Source organism: Gymnoscopelus braueri (genome assembly GCF_963280865.1).
Source record: "Gymnoscopelus braueri genome assembly, chromosome: 3".
In the NCBI taxonomy this organism is placed as follows: domain Eukaryota; kingdom Metazoa; phylum Chordata; class Actinopteri; order Myctophiformes; family Myctophidae; genus Gymnoscopelus; species Gymnoscopelus braueri.
In genome coordinates, this window is record NC_137612.1 from 4,043,590 (window position 1) to 4,062,610 (window position 19,021).

The 19,021-nt window shown below is 41.5% G+C and overlaps 1 protein-coding gene across 1 annotated transcript in view; it reads right to left on the bottom strand.

Annotated features, from left to right (window-relative positions):
- Window positions 1–19,021, bottom strand: part of loxl2a (lysyl oxidase-like 2a) — a 52,357-nt gene that overhangs the window by 5,457 nt on the left and 27,879 nt on the right. The window contains exons 6-10 of the mRNA XM_080424121.1: window positions 16,962–17,145; window positions 9,638–9,789; window positions 8,494–8,661; window positions 1,796–1,961; window positions 1,019–1,259 (exon numbers count right to left, since the gene is read on the bottom strand). Coding sequence (XP_080280247.1) covers window positions 1,019–1,259; window positions 1,796–1,961; window positions 8,494–8,661; window positions 9,638–9,789; window positions 16,962–17,145 — 911 coding nt within the window. The remainder of the gene's footprint in view (window positions 1–1,018; window positions 1,260–1,795; window positions 1,962–8,493; window positions 8,662–9,637; window positions 9,790–16,961; window positions 17,146–19,021) is intronic.

The window sequence follows — 19,021 nt, forward strand, 5'->3', positions numbered from 1 at the left end:
TACAGAGTCGACAACCGATATTGGTTTCTCTCACGTTCATAACGATACACTTATTATTGAGATTAATGATGAATGGTTGTAAATTACTCAGCGAGACGTCAACATTTCAACTTAACATTTTTACACTGAACATTTTGGGACGCTGCTCACAAAATATACCTCAGTATTGCATCAATAGCTGAGGTGGGGCTACAGATGCAGACCAGATTTTGACCACAAGGGGGAGTGTAAAACCATGCATTGAGCATACAAAACACGCCAACAAGCAATGTAATTGAATGTTTTCAGCAACAAAGAAAAAATAATTTAATATAGATTTATCTTTTAGGGAAAGCTGAGGTGTCTTATGGCATGCTAAACTACAGTATAACACCGTGGACTATTTAGCTATTGAGTAACATGTGCAGTCTGTGAACAAATGTGCACAAATGACAATAAGGTCTTCAGTGCCAAAGCTACACTGTACCAGAAAGATATGGTCTATGTCTCCTTTGACCCAATGGAAACAGTGCTTAAAGGGATACTTCAACCCAATTAATTTGTATTTTTTATCAATTAGTCACCCCATGGAGACTTGAATTCATGGATATTTTTTTGTTTTTGTCGCATTCCTAAGCCAATAATTTGATGACCAGTGGACCGGTAGGCAGCGGTTCCGGCTTGGAACCGATTGGCTTAGGAATGTGACAAAAACAAAAAAAAATATCCATGAATTCAAGTCTCCATGGGGTGACTAATCGATAGAGAAAAAGTCATTTTGGGGGTGAACTATCCCTTTAAATACTTCACCGATACTGTAAATCAGTGGAGACGTCTAGTTTATGGTATTGGGTATAATAATGCAGGGGTGTCAAACTGTCGGTCCGCGAAGGGGTTTTGGGAAGAAGGAAAAAAAAAAATAGACAACAGTTTCATGTAGCAGTTGGACAGTCTAGTTCTGTTAATATTGGTTTTCAGCCAATATTAAAAAAAAAAATGCTATGCCGTATAATGGAGGTTTTGAATGGAGGGGTCTAACCTGTGGCATTCGTGCCAGATCCAGGAGTGGTGCGCTGCCCGCGGCCTGAAGTCCGACAGGCCGTTGTTGTGGATCTGCGAGGAGAAGCGCAGTAGTCGTCGGTAGGAGGTAGTGTCGGCTTTGGCGGCGGAGGCGGACAGGCAGTGCTCCTCGTGGGCACACTGCAGCGCGTACATGGGCCTGTCCTCCAGGTACGTCGTCTGCTCCACCACCTGAGCATTCAGGACCAGGTCCGGGGCCGCTGGGGGGGGGGGGGGGGAGGAGAGAGAGTCAGTCAGTAACTACCATGCAGCAAAAAATACTCAATGTTCGTTCCACCCATTCAACCCATTAAGACCGGGAACGCATCTGTGTGATTTTTTGATTTCTTTGGCTATTCAAAAATAGCAGATATACAAGCTCATAGCGCGGCACCGAGTGCCGCGCTATGAGCTTGTAGATCTGCTATTTTTTGAAAAATCGTGAACATTTTAGCAAATCTTTCAATATATGTATTTTCAAAGCGGACATTTGTAACTCAAATCTTTGCTTCTGGGGGGTTACTGGAACAAAAATATTTTGAGATGGGGGGGGGGGGGGGTCTGCGGCCAAATACATATCATTTTGGGGGTCCTTTACATGAAAACATTTGAAAACCACTGATAACATATATAGGGTTTTTTTAAAAACTGTTATGGATTTAGAAGACATTTTGTAGAATCGGCCTTAGGCCTTAATGGGTTAATGTAGTCATCAAGCCATCTTTTAGAGCTTCTGTTTCAGTGGACGTGGTCTTACTCTGAGTGCAGGAGACACCAGCAGAATAGCGTCCTCCTCCTCTGGGACAGTCGAGATGCTTCCCATGGTGGAGACACTGGTCCAGGGTCAGCTCAGTTCCTGAACACCTCACCCCACTCATCACCACTGCATCAGCTGTCACATCTCCTGCCCAGTACCATGTTTCCTAATCAGAACAGATGCAATATATGGGTCAGTGACAAAATGGGGTTTGCATGATAACACATTTTTGAAAAAATCTTATAAAAATCGTATTTTAAAAGGCATGTATCTGGGTCATGCCTTTAAAATATGTATCAATATACAAATACAAAATACGGGTATTTTGAAAATAAATGAACATATTTTTTTTTAAACTGATATAAAACAATGATTAGTCAATTCATAGATTGATTGCCAAATATTAAATTAATTGAGAGTCAGAATTGATCAGAAAAGAGGAGCTAGTACCAGTTTCCCTGTAGACCCCAACGGAAAAAAGTCCGCAAGGACTTTTTTGGTCGGACCTTTTAGACAAAAGTATTATAAATGTAACTGTGTTGTTTTACATTCTTTTGCCTAATAAGAATTTCAATCAAAAATCAATTAATCAATTAATACATACAAAAACATGAATGTTTTTCATGGTGTTTGGTAGCCTGGTAAACCATCCCGGTCACGTGAATTCACATTATCATGTGTCTTCTGCAGACCGGTTTGGCCCCAAGCGCTGGGTAGCCAGAAACCAAAAAGTGGAAGAGCCAATCAGAGTCTGCACTCAGGGCCCTGTGATTGACAGACGCTGATTACGTTAGTATGTGGTTTTGGGCAACAATGGTCTTCTTGCGCAATATACAAAATGTCTCCTGAAAACAATTATTTTAGGTAGATTTGATGAGAAAAAGAAGCACTGCGCCTGTATGGATCTTAAACCTGGCGGGTGCTCTATTGGAAAAAGGTAGACATTCAATACAAAAGCAATATTGGAAGCTGTACTTTTTACAATCTATGTACATGTGGATGTTATTAGTTTCTGTGCTCCAAAAGATGACCAAGTCACTCCGTCTCTGGTGCAATCAAAAAGGTCAAGACATTAATTCATTAATTAATGACCATGCTATCTTCTTCAGGATCATACATAGAAGGTCTAACCATTTCTATGTATACACTAGCCAATATTTCCACACATGGATAGATATATATGTCACAGTACGTTTGGAGAACCAGTACGATTGAAGACAGAGCGCTCGTTTTTAGGCACGGGGCTTCGGGGCGATGCGGGGCTTTTCGAGACAGGGTTTATTAGCGAGGCTCGCGAGGAGGAGTCCTTCTCCTCCTCCGTGTGTGTGTGTGTGTGTGTGTGTGTGTGTGTGTGTGTGTGTGTGTGTGTGTGTCAGGGAGAAACTAAAACAAAAGCCAGCAGAACACAATAAAAGTATCTTAACAGTCCACCTGATTCGAATGCTATCTGCATTGAATGGGGAAATAGGCGAGTTTATTAGACCTTTGAATGGGCGAAATAGGCGACCTACTTACCTACCCACGATTTATCAGACCATTCATTGGGTGTTATCAAGACATACTAACCTACCAACTGACATGACTTAATAGTTCAGTTTAGGTTTCGCTTTTGGTTTTGGACCCTGACGGAGGCGCGCAGTCACAGGCGAACTGTCACCCCGTGAAGGACCACAGAGGGAGCTAAGGCGACCGAGTTGCCGTCCTGAACGGTGTGACGTTCGCCTGTGCCTACTCAGCGCCGTTTGAGTTATGTACCGATAGGCACAGAATCGTAAATATTGTTGTGCGGACTGCTCCGCCTCCAAGTAGGTCAGTAGCTCCTGAATGAATGGTCTGATAAATCGCGGGTAGGTAGTAGCCTATTTCGCCCATTGAAAGGTCTAATAAACTCGCCTATTTCCCCATTCAATGCATTGATAGCACTCGAAGCCGGTCACACACGCGCGCACGTGTGTGTGTGGTCGCGGCAATATATGCTTGTGCACAAGCCTGGCTTGTGGCTCCCTCTAGTGTTGCTTCTACAGAATTGCTGGGTGGGTGGTAAAAACGAGCGAGCCTTCTTCAATCGTACTGGTTCTCCAATCATACTGTAACATATACACTCATAAGTGTCAGACAAGTAGCTGTGCTGCAGGTGAACAGAAGAGGGAGCCATCAGACCAAAGCTAACATACAAACTAAATGTATAATATACAGATATGAGATCATACAAATATACACAACCATAATCATAAGTCAAAGAATCAAAATACATCTAATCCAAAATTCAATATATGAGATTATGTAATATATAATAATTAGGGGGCCACCTGATTTTGATCAAATGTGTTTGCTGTTGTGTGTTATAAAATATCCATCTGACATCCATTTGTTCAAACGAATGCAATAAGAGTGAAACATTTCAATAATGTGGCAAAACATGCTAGTTCCGCTCTTCTTTATTTAGACCACTGAGATTGGAACAAGCCAGTACCCAGCAGATGAATATCATCTTGTTCTTATTACTTTGGGAAATAGTTTTTCATTAATTGGAAATTTCTCAGGGAGAGACCCCCCCCCCCTTTCAGTAATCTTAGGTCCGAACCAGCAGAACGAGGCAGAGATGGAGAGAAATAGAAATAGAAAGAAGAGAGAGAGAGACAAAGAGCAATGCACTTTTGCTCTCATTGTGCTGACTCAACTGATTTATAATATCTTTTAGACCACAGGAAAACCCCAATGAGGGTCATATTTTCCAGGATCTTCCAGGGCTGCTGAGACCTCAAGTTAAACTGAGCACAGGAAAGAAAAGGCTTGCATTATGTGGGTGTGTGCATGGGGAGAGTACTTGGTTGGTGGGTTTCATGATGGTTTAGATATACAGTTGTATAGTTTAAGTTTGATGTCACGTTTTCCATCTGGAGGTTAGGTTTGCCTGCTGGAGTACTTACAAGTCAGACAGGAAAGAGAGCCCGGCGCAGACCATCAGGGAGCTATGTGTAACGACTCCAAGTTTTACTATGATAACAACCAGCCATTATTCTTAGAATCTACAGTTCATATGACAACTCTTACATAATTGCACCCGTTGTGTGAGCCATCAATTCTACCTGACTATTTCACTTGGCATAGGAAATGGCATAGGGTGCCAGATTAAAGCAAATTAGTAAATGTTGGGCAATTACAACAATTTAGTAGTGAAATTAACACTTGGACATCTTAGACAGTGGGCATTTAGATTAGTTGAATTGTTGAAATAAATAAAAACGTGACACATAATGACATTTATGCGTTCTTCCATAATTGCATCACCCATAATAACCCCAATCACACTTATTCAGCTAAACAGAACACTTCCAGTCCAAGTTCCACTCATAAAACTCCCTCCCATTATCAAAGCACTTCTTCCATGATTCAGACATACTTTCCAGACTTATATCACCGGCGGCCAAAACAGCGTAAACAGAAAACAAACTACCCTTCCTTACCAGCCTGACTTCAGCCCCCCAACAAAGAGGGCTGTAATGGCCACTTAAAGGGGGGTCTCATCTAACCTCTCACCATGTGACATGAAGGAATCCTCTAAAACGTCAGCAGAACCATGACGCTGCCTCGTAATATCAGCCGGAGGCTGAGCTGTTAGAGGGTCCTCTAGACTTCAAACAGAGTCACGGTGTCCCCCCACAGGCCCCCCCCCGCCGACAGGCATGCTGTTCACTTGTGTCACAGCGTTTACAGCCAGGCCCCACGCTCTATGTTCAGGAGCCGGTGTTTCTGATGTTTTTAACACTGACTTTTACTTTCCCCCCTTGGGATTCAATAAAGATCAAGCTTGTTAGAGTGAGAGTTAATGGCATCCACTGACGTGCACTTCGGCCGACATGTACACATGCGCTGCGCAGTACACACACACAGAGTCATTATTCTGTATAGCTCTAGTTTTGGCTGTAAACAACAATGTTATGTTACCATGGTAACATAATATCACCATGGTAACACCAACATTGTTGACCTGGCATCCTATAGTGTGTATAGTTTCAATGTACAGGCTGATGATAGGGTCTTAGTTTACTTATGTATTAGTTTATTATTAGATTCTGGCTTTACTTATGTATTAGTTTATTATTAGATTCTGGGTTTACTTATGTATTAGTTTATTATTAGATTACTATTTCTATGCATTTGATGTATTACCTTGTGTTGTCCTTGCTTACTGTAAATCGCTCTGGATTAAGAGTGTCTGCTAAATGCCTAAATTGTATCAATGACAGGGCCATGACAGCCCTGCCATTCAGTGCTGTGAGACGGGCCTGATGTGACAGAGCCTGATGTGACAGGGCCTGATGTGACAGGGCCTGATGTGACAGGACCTGATGTGACAGGGCCTGATGTGACAGGACCTGATGTGACAGGGCCTGACATCCATATACAATTCTACTTGTAATCGTAACAGCCTTTTTTTTTCTCTCCTTGCGAAGTAGGCAAATAATTACATAATAATCACATACTATCAGTCCAGCTTAATATAAAATCAGACTTTTACAGTAGAACTGTGCCACCCGAGTGCTTCCTGCAATCTTGATGATGAGATTTCTTGTGTACAAACTACAAAGGCCTGAGGATGGCACTCATACGGTGACTCAAATGGTCACAAGGTTTTGAGATATCTTTTGTGAAGTGGAACTTTCAGCCTACGGGTCGGGTGCCGCCAGAAGAAAGTCCAGGGAGTTCACCAGAATAAGTAGCGGTCATCCTCTGCAGAGCATGATGGTACACAGCAAATTCCATTGCAGTCCAGCCAAGTTGTCGCCACACGTCGTCATCCTTAGAGCCCAGCTGCTAGTGTGACTAAAAATGCATTTCACCTGTATTGACCCATTGTCAGCCTTCTGATTGGTCCCTGACCGACCAATCAGCAGGCTCCTTCCGCAATAGCAGCGGTTATTTTATGCTGAGTTCCCTAAACATGAGAAAAATATCCAGTTTTTGAAAATAAACACTATTATTCCCAGTCACTAAACTGCAACTGAGATGTTACTTTTTACTAAAGTAAGCTTTGCCGAGCCATGTGGCTCATAGGGCAGGAGGAGCATATCTCCTGTTTCTGTAGCAATCCCCCAGCCATGATTTATTATACAAGTACACCCCCTGGACGAGGCGCTAGTATGTCGCAGGGACCCCCAATCCAACCCTTGATGCTGAGTGGCAAGCTGAGGGAGGCATCGGGTCCCATTTTTATAGTCTTTAGTATGACACAGCCGGGGAATCGAACACCGACCTCCCAACCTCAGGGCAGACACTCTAACCACAAGGCCACTGAGCTGGTCAATGTTTTAGTAAGACCACGTTTAAAATAAGATACATTAAATATAAACTGAAAAACATGTTTTTTTCTCAATGGTAGTGGATAGAGAGAGGATTTTCTTAGGGGGCTGGGACCACAGGTGGGACCTGACAAAGGATATATTGCACTCATTGAACTATCTGCATGGTTTAACTTTGAAGTGGGATGAAAAGGAGGGTTGAGAGAGGATGGGAATGATTTAAAAAGCATAATCATTTCCTCCTTTCAGGAGCTGAGATGTGTGCATGCATGTCTGGGTCTTTCCGTTTGACCGGTTCATTCTCTATTGCAAAATTCAAGTGCATTTCATCTTCAGAATAGTCTTACTTCAAAGTAGTCAATCAATCATACAAAACCTGCGTAAGAACACAGACAGGGATAGGATTACCTCAGCTAGATACTGAATGTTTGTGATGCAGCAACCTGGCCTTCTACCTTTAGGAAGGAGAGAAACCTCTTTGATGTACAGTAGCTACAGTAACAAGTCGGAGCCAGTAATGAGGAGTTTGAAAATGTTCTGACTGGAAGATTTCTTTCCCGCAGGTTACATGAAGTAAGTACATTGTGTCTCATCCCCAATATGAAACAAAATGTACTCTAAAGACGCACAAATTGATGGAGGTTAGAACAAGAGCAATTTCCTCTTTGAAAGACAAAGGCACCTTCAGGACTCTTCAGCCGATCAGAAATGAGTATTCTCTGTGGCCATGGTCCAGTGGTGGAAAGTACCTAAGTACATTTACTTAAGTACTGTACTTAAGTACAATTTTGAGGTATTTGTACTTTACTTGAGTATTTCCAATTTCCAATATTTTTTACTTCTACTCCACTACATCTCAGAGGCAAATATTGTACTTTTACTCCACTACAATTATTTGAAAACTTTAGTTACTAGTTACTTTGCAGATATAAATTATGATATAATGAAACATACATTAACCACTTTAGACCTATTTTATACACAGGCTATTTGAAAATAGCAGATCTACAAGCTCACAACGCGTCGCATCGCGTTGTGAGCTTGTAGATCGGCTATTTTCAAATATTTAGTACTTTTACTTTTGGTACTTTAAGTAAATTTTTATGCCAATACTTTTGTACTTTTACTCAAGTACATTTTTTATTCTGGAATTTTACTTGTAACAGAGTATTTTTATATTGCAGTATTGGTACTTTTACTTAAGTAAAGAATTTGAGTACTTTTTCCACCACTGGCCATGGAATAATTAACCACATGAACCCGTTTGGCAAAATTAGTAGAGCTACAAGCTCAGCTATTTCAGCAAAGAGTATTATATACTGGAAAAATGTAGGAAGCATAATTTAATGTAGGGTTCTAAAATGCATTGGCTGAACCAGGGCCCAGACATCTCACCTGGAAAGCATTGCTGGCAAAGCCCAGGCCCAGTTGTCTGCACACCACCATGGCCTCCATGGTGCCCCAGCTGTCACTGCACACCGTGCCCCACACCAGGGAGCCGTTCCTCTCTGCCAGGACCTCCACACGGCCCTCATAGGGGTTACGACCACCATTTATGCGCAACTAAAAGCAGAGAGAGAGAGAAAAAGGGATGGCCCAGTCATGGTGAGAATATCGACAACACACAATACCGCAGTGGTGGAAAAAGTACTCAAATTCTTTACTTAAGTAAAAGTACCAATACTGCAAAATAAAAATACTCTGTTACAAGTAAAAGTCCAGAATTAAAAATGTACTTGAGTAAAAGTACAAAAGTATTGGCATCAAAATTTACTCAAAGTACCAAAAGTAAAAGTACTAAATATTTGAAAATAGCAGATCTACAAGCTCACAACGCGTCGCGATGCGACGCGTTGTGAGCTTGTAGATCGGCTATTTTCAAATAGCCTAGGTATAAAATAGGGTTAAAGTGATTAAGGTATGTTTCATTATATCATAATTTATATCTGAAAAGCAACTAGTAACTAAAGTTTTCAAATAAATGTAGTGGAGTAAAAGTACAATATTTGCCTCTGAAATGTAGTGGAGTAGAAGTGAAAGTATTGGAAATTGGAAATACTCAAGTAAAGTACAAATACCTCAAAATTGTACTTGAGTACAGTACTTAAGTAAATGTACTTAGTTACTTTCCACCACTGAATACAAGAGCACATAAAATACTGATTTAGGCACACTTTGATCAGGGACAGCTAGGGACCCTCAGGGTTCCTTGAGGGTGCTCCAAATGGATCCTTGCAGGTCCCTAACTTTGAGAGTGTAGAAATGGAACCAAATGGACCATTTGTTTCCATCTCTACGGTCCATTTGTTTCCATTTCCACACTCTCTGAGTTACAGACCCGCAAGGATCCATCGCAGGTCTGTAACTCTTGTAGAAGTGTGAGAGTGTAGAAATGGAACCAAATGGGGTCCATTTGTATCCATTTGTACACTCTCAGAGTTATGGGAGTCCTTCAAATTAAGAATGTTTGAGAACCAGTTTTGCAGCCTGCTGAAAAGTTGTGTGAATATTTGAATCCTCTGCTGTTAATAAAACTCACTCTGCTGTGGAAGCCCATGGCTGGAATGTTACACCTGACTGCAGCATCTTCCTCATGGCTGCAGCCCAGCGCCTCACGGTTGAAGTGGCACTCAGTCAGGGACTTCTCAAACCCCGAGCACTGCACCTCGTTCATGTGGACAGGTCCGATCCCTGTGGACAAACAAAACATAACTCTTAGATTTTAAAACAAAGGAAGGAAGCGCTGCGTGGATCAAATGGCTCTCTAGGTGCTCTTTGGTGGAACAGGTAGGTATACATAAACACAAAGTCCAAGAAGTGTTGCTTTGTCGCCACTAAAAAAATAGTTTGAGTGCCTTTGATTAAATAAATTTGATACATTTTTTATTGAGCAAGGCAACTGAAATGACCAACGCGTTTCGACACTTACGTAGGTACACAGAGCTGCCTCTACGCCTATACTTCACAGAAACCAGGATACTGACACCAGGATACTGACAACAGGATACTGACCATGATACTGACCCCAGGATACTGACACCCGGATACTGACACCCGGATATGGACCAGGATACTGACACCAGGATACTGACACCAGGATACTGACACCAGGATACTGACACCAGGATACTAACACCCGGATATTGACCAGGATACTGACACCAGGATACTGACCCCAGGATACTGACACCCGGATACTGACACCCGGATATGGACCAGGATACTGACACCAGGATACTGACACCAGGATACTGACACCAGGATACTGACACCAGGATACTGACACCAGGATACTGACACCCGGATATTGACCAGGATACTGACACCAGGATACTGACACCAGGATACTGACAACAGGATACTGACCATGATACTGACCCCAGGATACTGACACCCGGATACTGACACCCGGATATTGACCAGGATACTGACACCAGGATACTGACACCCGGATATGGACCAGGATACTGACACCAGGATACTAACACCCGGATATTGACCAGGATACTGACACCAGGATACTGACCCCAGGATACTGACACCCGGATACTGACACCCGGATATGGACCAGGATACTGACACCAGGATACTGACACCAGGATACTGATACCAGGATACTGACACCAGGATACTGACACCCGGATATTGACCAGGATACTGACACCAGGATACTGACACCAGGATACTGACAACAGGATACTGACCATGATACTGACCCCAGGATACTGACACCCGGATACTGACACCCGATATTGACCAGGATACTGACACCAGGATACTGACACCAGGATACTGACACCAGGATACTGACACCAGGATACTGACACCAGGATACTGACACCCGGATATGGACCAGGATACTGACACCAGGATACTGACACCAGGATACTGACACCAGGATACTGACACCAGGATACTAACACCCGGATATTGACCAGGATACTGACACCAGGATACTGACCCCAGGATACTGACACCCGGATACTGACACCCGGATATGGACCAGGATACTGACACCAGGATACTGACACCAGGATACTGACACCAGGATACTGACACCCGGATATTGACCAGGATACTGACACCAGGATACTGACACCAGGATACTGACAACAGGATACTGACCCCAGGATACTGACACCCGGATACTGACACCCGGATATTGACCAGGATACTGACACCAGGATACCGACACCAGGATATTGACCAGGATACTGACACCAGGATACTGACACCAGGATACTGACCCCAGGATACTGACCCCAGGATACTGACACCAGGATACTGACACCAGGATACTGACACCAGGATATTGACCAGGATACTGACACCAGGATACTGACACCAGGATACTGACCCCAGGATACTGACACCAGGATACTGACCCCAGGATACTGACACCAGGATACTGACACCAGGATACTGACACCAGGATATTGACACCAGGATACTGACACCAGGATACTGACCCCAGGATACTGACACCAGGATACTGACACCAGGATACTGACACCAGGATACCGACACCAGGATATTGACCAGGATACTGAACCAGGATACTGGCCATGACACTAACACCAGGATACTGACACCAGGATACTGACACCAGGATACTGACACCAGGATACTGACACCAGGATATTGACACCAGGATATTGACACCAGGATACCGACACCAGGATATTGACCAGGATACTGAACCAGGATACTGGCCATGACACTAACACCAGGATACTGACACCAGGATACTGACACCAGGATACTGACACCAGGATACTGACACCAGGATATTGACACCAGGATACTGACACCAGGATACTGACACCAGGATACTGACACCAGGATACTGACACCAGGATACTGACACCAGGATACTGACACCAGGATACCGACACCAGGATATTGACCAGGATACTGAACCAGGATACTGGCCATGACACTAACACCAGGATACTAACACCAGGATACTGACACCAGGATACTGACACCAGGATACTGACCAGGATAGTGACACCAGGATACTGACCAGGATACTGAAATGACCAACGCGTTTCAACACAGTGTTGAACCGCGTTTCAGTTGCCTTGCTCAATAAAAACATTTTAATATTTGTTCACTTGAAGATGGATTGCCTTGTTGGTCAGCAGTTTATGGCACTGGGGAGACAGTGTTTATAACTCATAGATTGTCGCAGTTTTGTTAAACACAGAGCCACTGGCTGCCACTGTTTTATTTTTTACACAGAAAGGTGGCTATTAATCGTATTACTCTATCCAAATTAGAATAGAGTAGAGTCAGCTTCCCCCCCCAAAAAATATATGGATTTATATAATCTATGTGCAGTTTCTTATGACAGAGAAAAAAGATGAGTGTCTTGGATCAAAAAAAAAAAAAAAGAATCTGGAATTATATAATCTGTAAATTCCAGCAATCTTTCAAACATGCCCAAGGTGTGTGTGTGTGTGTGTGTGTGTGTGTGTGTGTGTGTGTGTGTGTGTGTGTGTGTGTGTGTGTGTGTGTGTGTGTGTGTGTGTGTGTGTGTGTGTGTGTGTGTGTGTGTGTGTGTGTGTGTGTGTGTGGCACCAGGTCATGGTCCAAAGAGAGATGTAAGATTTCCTGTTCCCAGCACCATGTAAGCAAATAAGCAGCCATCCCATGTCAAATGAAAACGAGAGACTAGGGAACAGTAAACTTTTTTTTCCCCCCTGCTTTTTTTCACCTTTTCTCGAGTAAAATTCATTTTAAAGTAATGGATTTTCCACAATAACAAGTCTGACTGCTGCATCCCTGCTGGTTTGTCCTCCGTTAGATTCTCTCTGGTGATGTTAGTACTGGAACTATAGCTACTATCGTCACTGTCGGGCAGAAACCTCGTATCTCCATAATACAAAAATGATGTTTTTTCGTAAATGAATGCCCTCCTTCTTCATACTACAGTGTGACACAAAAGTGGCAAAAATAGAAGATCTACAAGCTCACAGCGTCAAAAGTAGTGAGCTTGTAGATCTGTTACTTAGGTGAAAGTGGTTAAGTGTGTGGGTTTTATAAATGTTGAACCTGCAGTGAAAACATTAACTAGAGCTTGTGACTAAATAATAACTACATTGGATCCATTGAACAAAGACTCTTTTTTTTTTACCACTTCCTGAAAAGTAACGCTTTTGGATATACAAGGTTTCCATCCGACAGCGACTATATTTAGAAAGGCCGACAGCCAATGGACAGAATACATAACTGAAACAACAGGGTGCCCTATGAATCACAGAGACACAATTTGGCTTGAATGAGACAGGCATTCCACGTGCCTTGAACCTCCCTGCATGAAATATAATTATGATATAATCCAAGGTTTCTAGTAATAGAAAGAATACTTCTATCAATGTTACAACACATATAGGCCGAGTGTGTGTCAAATGTGTCCAAACTGATTTATAACGCAAGATACACTGAATACAAGTAAAATGTAGATATTGGAGAAAATGTTGGCCCAAAAATTGTCATTAAACAAAATACAATGTCTACCAGTTAGAAGTTGCTAGACAATTCGTTTTTTCAAGTGCAAGTGTAATAGCGCGATATCATCTTAACCAGTGGTGGAAAAAGTACTCAAATGGTTTACTTAAGTAAAAGTGTCAATACTGCAATGCAGAAGTACTTTGTTACAAGTAAAAGTCCGGAATTCAAAATGTTACTTGAGTAAAAGTACAAAAGTATTGGCATCAAAATATACTTAAAGTACCAAAAGTAAAAGTACTCGAATGTTTGAAAATAGCAGATCTACAAGCTCACAACGCGTCGCATCGCGACGCGTTGTGAGCTTGTAGATCGGCTATTTTCAAATAGCCTAGGTATAAAATAGGGCTAAAGTGGTTAATGTATGTTTCATTATATCATAATTTATGTCTGAAAAGTAACTAGTAACTAAAGTTTTCAAATAATTGTAGTGGAGTAAAAGTACAATATTTGCCTCTGAGATGTAGTGGAGTAGAAGTAAAAGTATTGGAAATTGGAAATACTCAAGTAAAGTACAAATACCTCAACATTTACATAAGTACAGTACTTAAGTAAATGTACTTAGTTACTTTCCACCACTGATCTTAACCCATTAAAACCGGGAAAGCATCTGTGTCATTTTAGTTTTTTGCGTTGGCTATTCAAACATAGCAGACATACAAGCTCACAGCGCGTCACTTAGTGCCGTGCTGCAAGCTTGTACATCTGATATTTTTGAACTTTTTTGAAAAATCTTGAAAGTGTTTGAACTACTGATTTAGAAAGCATTGTAGAATCGGCCTCAGGTCTAACTAATTTGAACCAAGAGAAGAACGGAAAGATCTCAGACTTCCCCTCTAATCCTGGAATCCATCCCAACTATCATGACTTATCATTGACAGTTGTCTGCTTTGGGCCTTTGGTATGACTTCTGAAAACAAACATGCTCAGCCAGTCCACGTCTACAGTCTGTGCGGGCATGCAGGAACCAGAGGAACCAGAGGTCAGCTCATGGAAATAACTTTTACTGGAATAGCCTTTCACATCAAAGCATACTGCAAAGTATTCTTCTACAGAAACCTATAAAGGAGTACGGTATGTTCTTTTCGGGTACAATTTGCTCGCTTTTCTGCTGAGCATAACGTGAGAGACATTACATACTGTAGGCTATATGAACCATGGTTATGCTACTCTGTGGTGGATTATATTACCCTGAATAAGGTTCCTGTTAAAGGTATTAAGACTAATGTGCTATTCTATACATACCTAAACGTTTCCAATGTAAATGTATAAGAGACTAAAATCACTTTAAAGCCAAGCTTAAGAAATGTCTCCCCACTCATGGAATAATAAATAGTCATATTAATCCTAGTATTTTATTCTGTTTTCATTTCTGATGTTGCAAGTTATTTCATACGGTCATCGTGTTTGTCTTTTCTGTCTTCTTGTACATTTTTAGCCTTTCCATGAACTCCATTATAAATACGGTTCAGTGAGTTTTATGACTACCAGCAACACAGCTGGTAGCAACATGGCAAGCAGTCAAATTCTTATAGCTTTAATAAGAAATTAAATGCAATAAGAAATAAGCAGGCGGATACCAGCTTAATGCTTTATGCAGGCATTCTTTTCTTAGGCTATTGCGTCTATGTATTTCATGATTTGATGTGTACGTTTATTGTTTGAATTTGAATGCCATATCAAACAAAACAAACCAGGCAAAGCAGCCACTGAGCCACTATGTGCTGATTCTGAGCCACTGAGCCACTATGTGCTGATTCTGAGCCACTGAGCCACTATGTGCTGATTCACTGAGCCACTATGTGCTGATTAACCACTGAGCCACTATGTGCTGATTCTGGTCTGGAGCGATTAACCCATTCAGACCGGGAACGCATCTGTGTGTCATTTTTAGATTTCTCTGGCTATTCAAAAATAGCAGATCTACAAGCTCATGAGCTTGTAGATCTGCTTTTTTTTAATATTAAATGAAAATATGTGTGCAAATCTTTGAATATATAGTTTTTTAAAGCGAACATTTGTGACTCAAATCTTTGCTTCTGGGAGATTCTACAAATGTCTTCTAAACAGTTTTTTGGAAATAAAAACGTATAATATCAGTGGTTCTCAAAAATTATATGTATTTGGCCGAGGACAAATATTTTGTTCCAGGGACCCCCCCAGAAGTTGTAACAGAGTTCAAAATGTTCGCTTTAAAAAAAATATATATATATTCAAAGATTTGAACACATTTTCCACGATTTTTCAAAAATAGCAGATCTACATGCTCATAGCGCGGCACTCTGTGCCGCGCTATGAGCTTGTATATCTGCTATTTTTGAATAGCCAAAGAAATCTTAAAATGACACACAGTCTAGATGCGTTCCCGGTCTTAAAGGGTTAAACTAGCACTTTAACACGTGCTGATCCATAGGGGTTCCCGTACAGTGCAGACGCTGGACAGTGGTTTAAATAAGCAGGATATTACGCATGCCTCCATTTCAAACCCTTACCTTTCATTTTCACAGATGGCAATGATTTCTACCAAAGCTCCTTTGAAGTGGTGTTGAACGATGCACTAATACACTGCTTTGAAGGTGGGATGTCATTCAAAGCTAGTAATGGACATATGGTTCCCATGCTCCATGATATTGCAATAATATTTGGATTCCCAGATATTCAGAGCAGCATGAGAAGGCTACCTTGTATTATGATATGATATGATAGCCTATGTATTAGTAGCCTGGTATGTCCAGACTAATATCACTGCGTGGATATTAGTCTGGAATCTCTGTGTGGAACCTGCATTTCCAAGGGGCGGATACAAAGAAAAGCCTCTGGTGATAAACCCGCCCCCATATTTGCATACTGGGCCCTGATTGGCGCCCCACAACTTCGGGGGCAGCAAAATCCAATCACAACCGAGCGGGGCCAGACTAATCCGCCGAGGGCTGCAACTATCAATAATTTTCTTAGTTGTCTGTACTTTTTTGTTTCATCGAATAATCAAAAAGAGCAGATCTACAAGCCCACAATACATCTTATCAGGACTTGTTGCAAGCTTATTCACCTGTTTCCTAGGCTGTGTGTTTCCACTTCCTGTCGATTTCATTGGATATCATTGGTCATCTGACCAGTTTCATTGGATTTCATTGGATCAAATCGACAGGAAGTGGAAAACACACAGCCTAGCAAACAGGTGAATAGAGCGGGTATTCACAATGTTAGATTTTTTTGCAAACTGTTAATAAAGTATTCAATCAATCAATCAATCCAGAAAAGAGAAAGAAGAGAGAGAAGAGGGGGGGAAATAAAAAAGAAGGAAAAAAGAGACAACAACGTATCTATCTTCAGTTTCATTGATGATGTACCTTGACCCAGTCCGGCACCGGTCAGAGCCTCCTTGGCACTGCCAAAGCCCAGTTCTCGACACACTACTGTGGCGGCGCGGTTGTTCCAGTTGTCATCGCACACGGTCCCCCACTCGCCGTTCCTCAGCACCTCCACGCGCCCCTCCCCTATCATGGCTCCGCCCCTTAGACGTACCAGGGGTTGCTATGGGACCAACAACAACGAAACATAAGATGATTTAGGGAAAACGCTAAGAGAGCAACATCTTTGATAACTTCAGTGGTGGACAGTAATGAAGTACATTTACTTGAGTACTGTACTTAAGTAAAACATGTTAGTATCTGTACAGTAGAGGAAATCAAGACCAACCAAGCTGATCATTAGTATGCGTTTACTTACATTAAGCAAAACATAAATAACACACATTCGGGTGACTCACACAGCTTAAAGATGCATCAAGTAGTGAAATAATAACTTATCAGATCTAAAGAACTCTCCTTCTGGACTGAGAAGAAAGCTCTCATTAAGAGCGCCTGTGCTAATCAGCGTACCTGCTGAATAGCACAGGTCACAGTGACCTTAATTGTCAATTTCAACGAGGGCCTTTTTGTACAGTAGTTGACTTTCACTCAACTACATTTCAAAGACCGATTTGTACTTTTGTTTTGACTCCACTACATTTCTAGGAAGGGAAAAAGTATTTAAAAAAAAGTATATTATGAATTAACCACTTCTTAAGCCCTATTTGAATTCCTATACCTATATTAAATTTGCCTTGTGGGGCATCACAAACGTATCTATACATGCCCATATATGGGCATGTCTATACTTAAGTCAAGTACTGGGGTTGAGTACTTTGTCCTCCACTGGATATCTTCAATGAGGTTTAACACAAAGAAAGAATACAGAGAATGTGTATTAACAGCTGAATGTCTCTGATGTTTAGTGCTCACACGTTCAACTTTTCCCAGATGTTTGGCTTTAAGCAGCCTCATTAACACTTTGGAAATGTTATAATAGGGTGACATTATAATAGGGTATAGGGTAGGGTTGGGTCCCCCCAAAACCGAGTATGACTTAACAGCAAAATGGCCACCATGTGATTGTGGTCTACTGCAGTTGGTTTAAGTAGTAAGGGATTCCAAAATAAATAAATACAGCTTTACACTAGAAGTGAGAAACAGACCGAGCCAGTTTCGTAAACGACACAAACAGCTGTAGTGTCTAACCTCAAATGCCAAGACTTGTTCCAGCCATCTGGTGCCATAAATTCACAATTCAACTCAATATTACCACTCAAATGTCCGGAACGTATTATTTATTCATTATAATTTTACTTTCTCTCCCGGTAGAAGAGAATACCTCTTGCAGATTGGTTCGTCCTTGAAGAATACAATATGTGATTTGAATTTCAAATACAAAACATACTTATTATACAACATGTGTCCTTGTACTAGGTTTCAGCGTGTGTTGCATTACTCCGCAAGATGTTCATACTGTGTACACTGGCTTATGTTTCATGCTGAAAATGCCATTTTAGCTCTTGTTCTAATCAGTTAGCTGTCGCACACTGGCTTACATGATTTGTGGTTACTGCCTGGAGTACATTTGCTGTACACTAATCACACATTCCCAGAGTATACAAATGGAACCAAGTGAACCCAGAGTGTAGAAAATGACACCTGGGCCCCAGTTGTTACGTTAACACCATTTGTTAAATTAGCACTAAGGGTTTTACTGTGTAGACTTCCTACTAAAGCCTGACCGATGCCGATTTTTCGGTCCGATGCCGATCCCAATTTGTGAGAGTCCTAGACCACTGATTGACCATGTTGTGACTTATGTTTTGTAAAAAAGTGTTAAATCATTAAATTGATTTGAAAAACTTGAATTGATTAAAGTTTATTTTGAGAACATGTTACTTATAAGGAAACAAATAAATAAATGCAAATAAACATAACTTTTTGATAAATAAAAAAATATATATAAAAGGACCACTTCACCCATTTCAACCTTAATAAAATAATGAACTATATATCGGCCAAACTGATATATCGGTCGGGCTCAACTTCCTACACCA